General features: G+C 40.3%; 3 protein-coding genes across 6 annotated transcripts in view; 1 reads left to right on the top strand and 2 right to left on the bottom strand.

Moving 5' to 3' along the window:
- Window positions 1-129: 129 nt before the first annotated feature.
- LOC132198178 (SH3 domain-binding protein 5-like) lies at window positions 130-3228 on the bottom strand. Its single transcript, XM_059622036.1, has 9 exons — window positions 3020-3228; window positions 2892-2954; window positions 2602-2832; window positions 2080-2270; window positions 1844-1922; window positions 1048-1257; window positions 826-964; window positions 450-573; window positions 130-398 (listed from the first exon to the last, which is right to left on the bottom strand). The coding sequence occupies exons 1-9, from the start codon at window positions 3083-3085 to the stop codon at window positions 260-262; spliced, it is 1242 nt and encodes a 413-aa protein (XP_059478019.1). The 5' UTR covers window positions 3086-3228; the 3' UTR covers window positions 130-259.
- LOC132198177 (PTB domain-containing engulfment adapter protein 1) lies at window positions 1161-10823 on the top strand. 2 transcript variants are annotated; one of them, XM_059622034.1, is made up of 8 exons: window positions 1161-1229; window positions 5915-5991; window positions 6412-6485; window positions 8825-9139; window positions 9449-9637; window positions 9693-10047; window positions 10130-10296; window positions 10355-10823. In XM_059622034.1, exons 2-8 carry the CDS (start codon window positions 5925-5927, stop codon window positions 10427-10429), a joined length of 1242 nt encoding a protein of 413 aa, XP_059478017.1. In that variant the 5' UTR covers window positions 1161-1229; window positions 5915-5924; the 3' UTR covers window positions 10430-10823. The 2 variants fall into 2 exon arrangements, with proteins under 2 accessions (XP_059478017.1, XP_059478018.1); XM_059622035.1 differs by lacking the exon at window positions 1161-1229 and adding an exon at window positions 5610-5672.
- The window catches only part of LOC132198176 (solute carrier family 12 member 6), a 48787-nt gene continuing 45529 nt past the window's right edge, over window positions 10628-13885 (bottom strand). For all 3 annotated transcript variants that reach the window (XM_059622033.1, XM_059622031.1, XM_059622030.1), the window contains exon 17: window positions 10628-13734. In XM_059622033.1, coding sequence (XP_059478016.1) covers window positions 13643-13734 — 92 coding nt within the window. In that variant the 3' untranslated portion in view covers window positions 10628-13642. The remainder of the gene's footprint in view (window positions 13735-13885) is intronic.

Here is a 13885-nt window from a genome sequence, read left to right as displayed (position 1 = left end):
AAATAAAAATGCAGCCATGCGATTTTTAAAAAAAAAAAAAAAAAAATGTTTTTTTTAATTGAATCCAAAATATTTGGTAAATTATTGCAAATGAGTGAGCTTCAAAGAAGTAATATTAAAGTATTCTCTTTTTGTAGCATCATATTTATTGCAATAACATCAACAAAACAAACTTATTGCAGTTTGAAATATTTGAACAAAAAAGGATCACTTTTTGCAGCGACTAGAGAGATTCATGCGGGTTCAGTTCTTTTTTAGATCAAGTGGTCCGGCTGAGAGAGGAGGGTGGTCTGCTGCTGGCTGGAACGCTTTGACTCACTGGCAGACCTAGCAATGGGTCTTCGTCTAGGTCGTCATACATCAAAGATGCCACCTGCTCATCTGACAACATCTCCACACTAAAATTTTATTAGATTTCATTATATAGGTGTTATTTATTGTACAAGTACCTAGCAAGACTCTCGTTGTCAGAGGCGCTGTCGTCGTCGGCCAGGTAGAAAAGTGACTTCTCCAGTGGTGATGGCACTTTGCTGCAAGGTCTTGAACTCGAGCTCCGCCGCCTTCCTGGTGTGCCTGAATAAAAGAATTTAAAAGTTAATCACATTGCTAAATTCAAGAAAGAAATAATAAATAATTAAACATTAAATTCCTTATGGCAAAAATTATTTCCCTTTCAGCATGTATTTTCATTATAAAAAATTTCATAAATTCCAAATAAAGTTTTTATTTTATACCAAAATTACCAATTTAGATAGAAAAAAATAATTAAAATTGTCTTATTTGAAATAAAAACAGAATGAGATAATTTAAAACTATATTTCTTACCATGGGCAGGTGAATGTGGTGCGTTGATATTGAGCATCATCATTCCCTGGCTAAGCAGGTCACGTACGCGTCGCTCTGACGATGGCTCATCCATCACAGATTTCTGACGATCAGGGACCACAGGTGGGTCTGACGAAACCTGTTGAAAATTCAAATTTTAAATTTTTATGCTAGCATTATCTTCATCATTATGCAATTGATATTTAAAAAAATAATTCACACCATTGAAATGTTGGAGTTTGGAACAGGGGCAACGTCACTGCTGTTGTTTTGCTTGCTCTTGGCTGGAGTGCACGGACGGGAGCACTCAGCGCCAACCCCAGAGCCACGTTCTCCATTGCACTGTGACTCGCGTCTGATCTGGTGGATCTCGTCACTGATCTTCTCAAGGTTTCCCAAGGCTCGTGAGTAACATAACTTTGACTGCGCCACCTGAGCAGAATATAAATCAAACATAATTACTGAAATTCACACTTATCTGGTTTTTTATCACTGAAATGTAAAATAACATTTTGAATGACGTTCAAATCATTTCAAATGTTAATTTTAAAATATTATTTTAAGCAATTAAGAGGATTATCAATATTTTTCTTTTCTAGATTGCAACTTGCATAATATTCATAATGATTAACCTGATTAACTTAAAAGCAAATATTTTAAATCAGATTTCTTTCATAAAATGTTAGAACTAAAAATTACACAATTTTTCTTTTCCTCTTTCCATTAACAATCACAATCTCAGATAAAATCAGATGGAATGAGTATGAACGTTTTTCTCATTCACAATCATTATGGAGAGGTCATTTCCGCTGCAGCAGATTGCATTGAACATAATAATTTTAATTACTTATGAAGTCAGTTAAAACATTAAAAAAATTCTTGGTTGAGAAGAAAAAAAGTTTCTGCTCAAAGAAACTTTCGTAAAAAACTTCCCAGATCCAATTTTATAAATCAACGTGAATAATTTGTAACACCTGAAAATATTATGATAAAACTGATCATCTTGTATTTTTGGTACCTGTTTCTCGAGAGCCTTGACGCGCGTCTTTTGAGTCTCCAGGACCAGGTTGGTTTGTGCTTTTGTCTCAAAGTAAGGCCTGGAGTGAATATAAATAAAATCATTTGAAGAGATTAATTTGTGGCAGTGCTCACCAAAAAAGGTCAAACCAGGGTCAAACCAAAGGAAAAAACCAGGCAAAACGAAAGCAGGGTGCAAACTAGGGGCTTCAAGCGCTGCAACTCTCGATAACAAACCTCGACTTGGCAATGGTGCGTTTCAGCTCCTTCTGCAGGTACTGAACGCGCTGCTCGGCCTCCTGATAGCGCTGAGAGGTGCGTCGGTGCTCAGCCTCACTAAGGGTCCTTTCACTTTCGCTTTCGTTCACGCGCATTGTTGCATGGTTCAGCATCTCCTGCCATGCATGGTCAAAAGTACGACCTTCGGCCTAAAATTCCCAAACATAATTTATTTTTTGGATCACATAACAATTCAAGAACATGAATAATTAGTTATGAAATAAATCTGTCAAATAATTATATTATTAAGATATCATAAATTTGTACTCCAATCCGACTCAATTATAGTTTGAATTTTTCCTTGAAACTGATAAGCAAAAAGTGATAATTTTAATTAGTTTGTTGCCTTCAAAGGTCACTATCACTTGAGGAAATTCAGACTGTTTTTTTTTCTTTATTAATCGAGGAAAAATATTTTAAATTATAAAAAAAAAATTATATTAAGAGCTATTCTGTAAAATGAGACAAAAATAAGGCAACCTTAAGGCCCTCTTCAGCGAGGAAGACCATTTCCTTAGCTGCCGAGTGGGCCGAGTTTGCTCGCTCAAAACGAACAGCAGCTGCTTGGGCCTCTTGAAGGGCCTCCTTGGCTCTGAGTCGAGCCTCGTAGTATGGTCTAGCACGCTCTACGCACGACCCTAGTTTCTTGGCCAACTCGTCGATGCGTCGGGTCGACTCCATCAGCAGGTGCCGGAACGCAGCCCTCGCCTCCTGTGATCGATGAAACAACCAAATTAATTTTTATTTTCTGGCTGAAATTAATTGCTTACGTCAAGGTCCACTTCCAGCTTGTTGATTTCATCCGTGGCCGAGTTCAGCTTCTCCAACTCAACCTGAAAAAGGGTCGAATTAGGAAAATTTTCAATGACAGCAACCACGTCCCCTTGACTTAACGCACCTGCACTCTGGGGTCGACGGCCTCTTCCGCGGCCGCATCACCCACTCCGTCGGTCGGCGACAACATCTCCCGTACTCAGATCCTCAATCCATCGCAACCCGATACCTGAGAATCCACCCTGAGAGCGAAAAAGGCCGACCGACGGCTGTTTTCGGGTCTCCGCCTGAGAACTGTCACTGTAGTTTCCATAGAGACCGATTCACCGATTGATGGCGTTTGCACGCTGGATTGCAAAAAAGCAGCCAATTACGAGGCTCCAAAGTCGAAATCCTGCAAGTTGATTGGCTGCTTTTGTCAGTGCTGCCAATACAATAGCAGCGTCTCTGGTTGGTACTCGCACTGCAATTAATTATTTTTCGTGTTGGTACTACGAGCCGCAAGAGCAAGAGGTGGAAACAGTGGGATTTTGTTCTCCTTCGCACCACCACTCCAGTCACTCCAGTTCTGCTGGTTTGGCCTGGCCTCTGACTCACTCTGGGCACCGAGTCGTCGACCTGCGGACGGTGCGCGTTTTGTGTCGTGGTCGTGCAGCCAGCAGCGTGTGTCCAGCAGTGTCCGAAGTGCGTTCATTAGTTTCGTCGCCCGGCTTGGTGGTTTGATCAGCAGGTGGGTGTCTTGCGATTATCCGAAGCCACCTTTTCCCGTCAGGTGCGATTGCCTGGTACCGTCAGGTCTCGCAGGTGATGAGCAGGCACTTTTGCGTTAGCGATCGGTGACCCTGATGTAGCCCGTACCTCGAATCTTCTGTTATTTCCATCAAAATTGCGATTATTTTTTTACACATACATTATTCAAATTAATTAACTGCAAATCATAATAAAGCAATTATATACATAGGTAAAAAGTTTCAAAATGACCTAAACCTGCATTTAATTAAAATAAGCTCAATTTCAAATTTCTTGCCTATGAATTTTAGAAATTTTATTAGGCTAAAAAAATCACTTTTTTTATTTGAAATTTATATTACTTTCAATACCCTGAATTGCCCTGAATTCAGGTTTATATAATTGTTCTGAAACACCATGTGTTGTTTTGAATTTTTCTCAACATTTTCACACTGAACATATTTCTATACGTTAATAATTTTAAACTGATTTTCCGTCACACAAAAGTCAAATAAAGGTCACACAGGGAATACCCTGAGCTGACTCAGGTTGGTTAGCTTATAGTTATTATTACGTGTGTAAGTTATTGCTTAGGAATTTGATTGATCTGGAATATTCTTTTACACACCTTCAAAATAAGATTAAGACAGGGGTCTACCCTGATATCAGGTTATATTATTTAATACCTTTATGAAAAAAACTTTTTGCTGTGTCTCAGAAACCAGACGTGTTTGGTGTCGAACCATATGTTTTGAGGGTCGCTGAGCACAATTACAACCTCAGTTGAAGTGAAATTGTCTCGCTAAGTCCAAAACAAAGAGCTCGCGCTTAAAAAGGCACCGGGAAGCGTCCACAGGAGCTTAGAAGTGCTAATTAGCGAGGAGAAACTGCGGAGCCGCTGTTTGTTTTGGCCCGCGAGCGGCGAATTCACCCGCTTCCGGCTCTTCTCTTCTGCTGCGACCTCGTCGTCTTCTCTCAATTGTGGGCCACACAATTGCTTTTGTTTCCCAATTGAGTACATTTATTTATTTATTTGAATAATAGAATGCGGCGCGCGGCATCGGGTCAAGGCGGAGCGAGCGGTGCTGAGAGACTGACTCGAATCGCAATCACCGTCTCCTAACTCTAAAGTGGGCCGATCGAAAGTTTCATGCCGAGCACGATCGCCAATTTCGCGTCCGAAACGGAGAAATTCGTCACGTTCCGCGGCCGAATCGTCTAACCGACCTCGGTTCCAAACTCTCCTGAAACAATCCGCCCGTGGGCCTCGAACCTTTCCAGACCACAGGTCCGTGGAGTGCCAACTTGGCAAACCGAAGCATCTAAAATTTTCTTTTCTTAGTTAAGAGTGCTATCTTTTAACTTTTTTTTTTCTTTTTTAATTTTTCCAATAAATAATATATTTGGTGTAGATTGAGGATTGAGATTTTATCTTGGGAAAAAAGGCGTTTAAAACGATAAACGATTGTCTTATTTTAAAAGTTTGTTGTTCATAAAAGTGCTGATGAGAAAGGAACCTGAAAAAGGTCGACCCTGAAGTGGACCTTTCACGAAGGATAGCTTTAAATTTTAAATTTACACCTACAAATTGGAGTTCAAGGGCACGCGAGATTATTTAATCAGGTTTTCCCCGCGTACCTGAACACTACCTGTATACCCTGAGATATTTTCAAGCATAAATAAGGTCGAGTTTGGTGTCATTTTATAGGTTCAGGGCGCATTTGGGTGCGAATTTGGGTTCACAATGGCTGAAAAATGATCCAGCTACTGCCAACGATGCTGTTTTGTTGTGGTTGGATGCGGAGAAACGGCCGCGTAGAGTCGCTCTGCTAGCCCGAGGGCCTCAGGTGGGGGACCCTGAGTACCTGGCACAGGCTGCCTCCAACAACCTCTCTCTCTCTCTCACTCTTGCTCGCTCATTAAACGATGCCTTTTGAGGCGCTGATCTCGAACGTAATAGTGCGCATGTATCGTTCTGAACGCGACCCCGACAAGGCAGAGGAGACAACAGGCATTTCCATTGTCCTCTCTTTCTCCTAGATAAGAGCGTAATTAAGTCGCTGACGTATCTCTGAGCGTGAATTTAATTCTTGTTCAAGAGTATATTTATTGAGAAATATATATAGAATATATAATAATAATTCTCATTCGACCATTAAAGTCTCCTCGGTTGACCAACAAGGATTCTTGCTCAATGCAAACCTTGCGTCGGGATATGAATTATTATTTAATTTAAGTTGACCTTGGGCTATCAGCTGCTGACTAAAGTGGTTTTTGTGTTTGTTTGCAGGGCGGACGGAATGAGGAACAACGCGCTGCTCAAGTGGGCGCACGGCAACAACAAAAACAACGCGCAGGCCAAGAATGGTCAGCAACTTTCACCTCACATTTATTCCGAAATTTTCATTTAGACGAAATTAATTAATTATTATTAACATCAAACCCCTATCAAATGTTAATTTTATCCCAATTTTAAATTGAAACTTATATATTTAAACTTAATTTAGTAAAAAAATTGAGTCCTTTCAACTTTTTAACTTTTTATTTTAAATTAATATATTTTTAAGTTCATAAACTTAATTGTCCGTGGATGAAGCGGTTTATTTCAAAATTTAACGATTGCACAATCGCCCGCTTTATTTAATTACTCTTAATTGGCACCCATTGTTCTCTCGCAATTCCTTAGAGTTGCAACCAAAATGCGGCCTTTAAAATAAATTCCACCCACGCGATTCCATTCATTGTCTGTGCCTTTCACAACTGACTCACGAGTTGCTCGGCTTTCAGGGGGCGGCACCAACAAAGCGTGGATACACCCTCCCGACGCCCTCCAGCGCGGACACATCGCCTATCTAGTCAAGGTGAAACAATTTCCTCCTTTTAATTTATCTTAAATTTTATTTAAAATTTTTTTTTTATCAAGAAGTTAAGTAAAGAAGTTAATTCCGACACAATTTGCATGCTGGTTTGCATGTTTTTTTTTACTGCCGCGTGACTGCGCAAACATACGCGTTTTTCTTTCATTGCATCAACACCTGCTGATAAAAGGTCGGTGTGGCGATGCGCGTTTTGTTTATTCATCATCTGCCGCGTTTATCCTTGAGTGGGGAAGGTTGCGAAAAACCTGCGCGCTCCTCTCTGCGGCGGCTTATTATTTTTTGCCTCACCACTTCGACCAAGTCTCCTCACGATCGGCTCGGATGCTTTATTTCCAAGTGTTGAATAAGAAAAAAACGACCTTAACACTGCGCCTAGCCCGATGAATAATGGATCTGTTTGTTTCCTTCTGAAACACGGAAAACGGCGCACGCTCCTAGCAAACGGCGCCTATTGAATATACACAGCAGTCACAATTGTGTGCCTCGGAGCGGAAATTTTGAGTTGCGTGACCTAAATACGTGCCAATGTGAACACAAACCTTTTCAGGGTGTCACGAAGCGAACATGATTTATCTTTTCTTTTAAGCAAACATTATGCAAAATAGGAGAACAACTTTTAAAGGAAATCGATTTCACAAAAAAAGTAATTTTTTTTTTATTTAAAACACACTTGCAGGTATTTCAACAGAATAAGAATTTGCTGGTCAAATCTTTTTAGCATCAATCGTGCAATCTGTGGATTATTTAAAAAAATCATCCTTCTCAAAAACATGACATGTATTTTGACAATTTTTTTGAAAATCATAATTTTCCCGCAACATTTTTGCAGGGGGCTTTGTTTTGTAACCCAAAAAACTCCAATAATTCACAAACCAACTAATCAAATAATTATTGCTCAATCTATTAAATGAAATAGTTAATAATCAATACCACTGTTATTTAACTACATTCAAATGTTAAACTGTCAATTAAATATTATTAAAATAATAAATATATATAATGACAGTTTAACATTTGACTTTAGTTTAATAATGTAGCTTTATTTTGTTTTGATATTGATTAAACAAAAAAAGTTTATTTATGCTTATCAAAGAAATAGTTCGTATTTATTAAAAATTTTTGCAAAAATTTATCGAAACCAAGTATCTTCTGGAATAAACAAAATTAGAACTTGCAATTAGGTTCTAACACTGTAGGACAGGTTCGAAAAATGCACGATTTCTTTTTGAAAATAATAGAAAGTATATCCTTATTTAAATTGATCACATGAATATATTTGGGAGACCATTAGAAATCTCTTTTGACATTTTGGTAAAAAAAATGTAATAATCTTGCAATCCAGTACTGAAATGCTGCTGCCCAAGGGAATTCCTGACTGAAAATTTTCGTGCCTGCGGGCAGTGATGGTTGCGTATATGGACGAGTGTGTTTTTACGTCTACAGCATCCGAATAATAACAAAGCTGAGCGGCGCGCGCGGAATGAATTAAAAAATGAGCGCTCTTCCTGCCGCGCCGACTTTCTCCTTCCCGCGATGTAGGCCAACGACCCGCCGCTTTGTTTTCCACGCCGCCTTTCTTTCCTGCGCGACTCTCAATTTCGTTCCGAAGCGTTTGGATCGCCTTGGAGATTTGCGTCATATTATGTGTCGTTCGGTTTTGCGAGCGAAACTACCAAGGCCGCGCGGCGACGTCGCTGCTGCGGCGGAGCGACCCGAGCTTCCTATGGTTGCAAGAAGTAAGTGTACAGCTATATGCCCGCCGAGGGTGAACGATCTCCGGCTGCATTTGATCCAGTTAACTGCACTTTAGCTCAGCGACGTCTGCCGGCGACACGAACTATTTTATTCTTTTGCAATCGCGTGGGAGCGTCTCTTTTGTCTCCTATTTCGGTCGCGATCTCATTTTCATGCGAAAAATGCTTACGGATCTCTTGATTGCTGTGAGCAGACCGAGCTACGATTATTTTGAGCCTGAATTTGCGTTGGGCGACCTCGAAAACCTACTAAACAATACCCAACACGACCTGACCCTAACCATTGTCAAAAGCGACCTGAGCTCAGGTTCTACCTTTCTCAGGGTAATTAGTAGAGAGAATTATTTTAATAATGAGAATGAAGAGTACTGCTTTTGAAATAACTAGTTTACTCAAATAAGTCTTCTCACCTGAAAACTTTAAAAGGTACTTTTCAGGTCACATTGTGTAAAAATTCCAAAAGCACCCTTGTTTGGTGTCAAATACTAGGTTTGTGATTTCAAGGATGCTATTTATGCTATCCAAATTTTTCTAACTTGAACTTGAACATAAAAAATTTGTTTGCAGTTTTTGGGCAGCACTCGCGTTGACCAGCCGAAGGGCATCGAGGTGGTCAAAGAGGGCATCCGGAAGCTCAAGTTCTGCGAGCAGCTGCGCAAGTCGGAGGGCGGCGGACCCAAAGGAAAGGTTGAACTGACCATCAGCGTGGACGGAGTGGCTGTGCAGGAGCCCAAAGGCGCCAAACGAATTTTGCACCAGTACCCGCTGCATCGAATCTCGTATTGCGCCGACGACAAGGGCGAGAAGCGCTTCTTCAGCTTCATTGCCAAGGAGGCCGATGCGGACGCCCACATGTGCTACGTCTTTGTCTCTGACAAACTGGTTAGTATAATACTCCTTATTTACTATCTACAACCTGTTTTTAATATTAAAATGCAGACGTGTAATAAAGATTTATATTATTTCAATACAAATAAATAAATATATGTATAATCTTTCAGCAACAAAAATAGATTTGCGCATTTAATTAACAAGCTTCTTATCATCCTGATTTTTTTGATAAAACAGTTTTATTTATTATTATTGTTTTAATTTGATTTTTAAAATATAATTAATCCGTTCGGATTATGAACACAAAACTTCCACAATTATAATTATTCATCAATAATGATTGCAATCTTCACGTTTCAGGCCGAAGACATTACCCTGACCATTGGACAGGCCTTCGAACTGGCGTACAAGCGCTTTCTCGAGACGTCAGGCAAGGAGCTGGCCGTGCAGCATAGAATTCAGTCTCTGGAAGACCGAAACTCGCAGCTCGAATCTGAGAACGGCGAGCTGAGACGTCGGCTGCAGGATCTTGTGGCAATAGCGCCTCAGGTATTTTGTTTGCTGATTAACAATTCCAAAATTAATTTATGCTGCGCTTTTCCAGGGAGACGTCCAGGAGTATCTGCGAAGACATCAGTTAGCGGATATCACTGAGACTTCGGCTTCGAGCGCCAGTTTGAGCGCCTCGGCTGGCGACGAGCCCATGTATGTGAGCAGCAGTGGTGGCAGCACCTCCAGCTCAGAGGGCCTCAAGTGTCCGCCGGTGCCTCCGCGGTCCTTTGAAAGGCCGTCGCTTATATCAGACCTCATGGGTCAGGAGTCGCCACAGCCGCCAACCACCTCCCCAGCCGTCGGAACTCGGCTTCAGGGACTTTTGCTGGACGAGGACATTGACGACTTCAATCCGCGGGCCGAGGAAAACAACAACGGCAACTATGGGTCATCTGTGCCTCCACCATGTAAGAATTTTTCCTTTTTTTTTCAAATAAAATTTAAAGTAATTTGGAGTGATACCATTTTAACTCATTTTGCTTTTTCCAGTGGCTCCGCCACCAAAGCCTCCACGAGAGGCAACGCCCCGTCGCTCTCTAGGCTCAAAGGACCTCTTCAGTGAGGACGACTTCAACCCGCGAGCTGGTGAAGAAGATCCTTTCGGAATGGGAGAGTTCACTGGTGCCCACTTTGACCAACAGATCATGGAGATGAAGGTTTGCAAAAATTACTTTCCTTGTCAGAATTTATTTTTTAAATGTAATTTTTCGTCAGGACGGATTCAGTCGAGGCTTGTCCATCGGCAATGATAGTTTCTCCCTTGAGAGCTTGGACCCGCTGAAGAATTGAAACGGTGCTCAAAGAGTGCGCGCAACGAGAGAGTGAGAAAGAAACAAATTACGGACTCCGTCAGTGACTGACAAAGTCCCGTTGTAAATAGAATTAAAAAAAAAAACGCACTGGCTTCTCTATTGTACATACATACTGCTCCTCTGAGTATAGGAAAACTAGCGTTAATTAGGTGCAATAATTACGTAAGTGAGATGAATTTATACAAAAATCTATTTTATACATAATTATTTTTATTACTGAAGATTATTGTATAGAAAAAATATGATTTGGAGACTCTGCTGAGTTTAAAAGTCAATTGTTAATCCTGATCTAAATGTCTACACTCAAAAGAAACACTGCAATAAAACAAAAATTTGTATTGTTGATCATCATAAAAACTGTTTTCAATTTTACCCCTAAAATGAGATAAAAATGTTATCATTTTGTGCTATTTTTTTTAATGTGGGCAAAATTGTAGATTGAAACAATTGAATTTCTCGTGAATCTTTTTGGCATTTTTATTTGCATTTTTCTTAATTTTTCATGGATTAAACTCTTTAAAAAGTCGTGTGTTTGTGTCAGTGTGTATGTGTTGGTGAGTTTTACAGAAAAACACATCGATCAACGACCATCAGACAATGAAACAATAACGAAGAGTCTCGCCGGGAACCGGTCGGCCCCGCGGCGCACGAACAATGTCTCATAAATTTAAATATAAATCCATTCGCCTGCAGAGGTTCAAAAATAAAATTAAGCAAACGACGCGTATAGTGTCAAAAGGAAAACACGGCCGACCTGCAGTGCAAATAACTCTTTCGCGTCTCTCAACATTCAATAATATTAATAATTATATGCGAGAATTAATTAATTTTATTCGTGTAACAATTGGCCAAGGGCAACGTGTCCGATTTTCATTTGTTCCGTCCCGACGGAGTGGCTTTTGCCTAAGTTAACGAGAATTGACTTAAATCGCCTGCGGATGACTTGTTTGTCCTTGACCTAACATTGAATAGATCAGGACCTTCCGAAAAGAGGGCCACGTCAGGCACGTCAGGGTAGCTGTTGACGTAACCGAGAAAAAAGTTGAACTGAAAATTTACTTAAAATTAATTTGGACAAGAGAAGTTGCAACATTATTTGATTTTTGCTCACACATAATGGTCAATTAAATGAAAATTTGGAAATCTGCGCTAAAACTCTTGCACAAAATTTGAAATAAAATTAAATTTAATTGTTTTGTTGATTTTTATCTCAAATTCGTCACCGGCCCGAATTTCGGAGGATCCTGAATGGACCTTTTCGCTACTAATCGTTTAAGAGTTCCGCAGAGAGTGAAAGAGAGAAAGAGAGAGATAGAGAAACGCCTAACGTAGACTATTTATATTATTTAATATTCATTTGCAAGCTTTCGCTCAACGACGCTATCCTTTTATTTAATCAAATTTCCTTGAATATTAACAACGAGAAAGGCCCTTTCTAGAGTTATACAATTACAACGAGCGATAATTCCTCTTCATTTTATTATTTTTCCCTCGTATTTCAAGTGTCTCTGTTAAGCAGCAGCACAACATTTAGCACCTAAACATCCAAACACTTAGTTTTTCGTAATATATATTCGTAATTAGATTATTTTTATCATAATATATCTTTTTTGAGATAATAATCATTGAACTACTGTCTCGTAATAATTAATTAATTAATCGAGTTAAATTGAATTTAGTTTTACGCGTGAGTGAGTGAGTGAGAGTTTTAATGCTTTCCATTAATTTTCGTGGGCCGGCCCGGAGCGCTGAGTAGAAAAGAGATGAGATGATGAGAGAGCGTGGGATTTTGTGCCAAACGCGCGCGCGGGCCCCGAGACGACCCTACCGATCGTGCCGGCAGCGCCCACTGCTCTGGTCCCCCGAAACTCGCACCCCTATTTAAAATCCAACTTCAAATTCACACTCTGCGACCCTAAACACCCATAATTAGACACCCAACAAGATCACCTTTAAGGAAAAATGCAAAAAACCTGCTCAGGGTGTGAAACCCTGAATAAGCTAGATTGTGAATTTATCAGAGTTGGTCCATGTTGGGTTTCCATTCATAGGTTTTCTGGCCCGCCGAGTTCAAATACGAGGTCAGAAATAAATTTCGGGCGACTTCCGGCGAACCGCGAGCTGACGAGCACAGCCAAAGTGTGATAAATTGTAAATTTTTTCTCTTCACTTTACTACGATTAGAACAATTTGGCATTTTTTGATTTCAACAAGTGAGCTAGCAAGAGTCGCTTTTGTGTGTGAACGAGTTTTTCTTCTTCTTTTTTTGTTTCTTTGTTTTTTTATCTCACAGAGATAAGAAAGGAGAGAGCGGCGGGAATCGTGGACTAGAGACTTTCGAGGGCGGTCAAAGGGGGTGCTGTTCACCACATCACATTCAGTCCGTTCAGCTTCCTAATACGTACGTATATATTAATTAGTTAATACATATTCTACGGGCCGAGAGCGCCCGACTCCCGCGAACGGCGCTTTCCGAAATTTCGCGCGTGTATACTCGGATTGAGCAAAAGCGACGAGAGAGAGATTCCTTTTCGTCCGACCAGTCGGAGGGAGGTGAATCAAGAGAGATATGGGACTACTATAATATATTATATCCGTCAGCAGTAAAATCATAAATATCACTACGAGAGAAACAGCCTTCGTGTGTTGAATTTGTATTCATAACCGAAATGCAGCTGGACTTTCTTTCCACGCACTAAACGTTTTGGTTTTTCTTTTATATCACAAGTGAGAGGTCGTCGGCAAAAAACGAAAAAGTCGTTCCGGTGCAGGAGGGCGCTCACGGCGCCGAGTCGTAGGATTTTTTTCTATCAATAAACGTGTTCTTCCAAGTGAGCAAAAAGGAACCGCCCGACGAAAGAGGAATCAGATGAGTGTGATCATTTCATTTTTTGTGTTTGTGTGTCCTTTGGCTGTCCTCTGACCAACGTTATTTTTATTTTTCAAGTTTTTTAAATTCATTTTCAGCGTTTAAAACGACGAGTTTCTTTTTAAAATCCGTCTACCGAGGAAATTCGATTTTTGATGCTTTTTGTGTTAATTCTTTCTTATTTGTGTTGTGTTTTGTTTCGTCTCGGAGAGAAAAGTTTATGTTTTGTATGAACGACGCAGTCTACACGGCTAAGACGAGGATGAGGACGCCCCCGGGGGCGGCGTGGTGTTGAAAGTTTGCGGCTGAAGGCGCGGCCGACTACGAGTAGATGGTGATCACTTCGCGGCCGCCACCGCGCACCATCAGCACCTTCTCCAGGCCCTCCGTCAGCACCTCCAGGAAGTCCATGTCTAAAAAAATTGTTTAAGGAAAACAGAAGCAAAATTTGGTATTAAAATTGCAATTTTGGAAAATCTGGCCGATTTTGGTTTAGATGTTATACCTAAGAGATTTAAATATATTTCACTTAAAATAAATATAGATCTTTAATCAGTAATTTTA

The sequence above is a fragment of the Neocloeon triangulifer genome, unplaced genomic scaffold (assembly GCF_031216515.1).
Source record: "Neocloeon triangulifer isolate White Clay Creek 2 clone unplaced genomic scaffold, ASM3121651v1 ptg000012l, whole genome shotgun sequence".
NCBI classification, from domain to species: Eukaryota; Metazoa; Arthropoda; class Insecta; order Ephemeroptera; family Baetidae; genus Neocloeon; species Neocloeon triangulifer.
The sequence above is the reverse complement of the archived record's forward strand: the minus strand, read 5'-3'. Positions and strand labels throughout refer to the sequence as shown.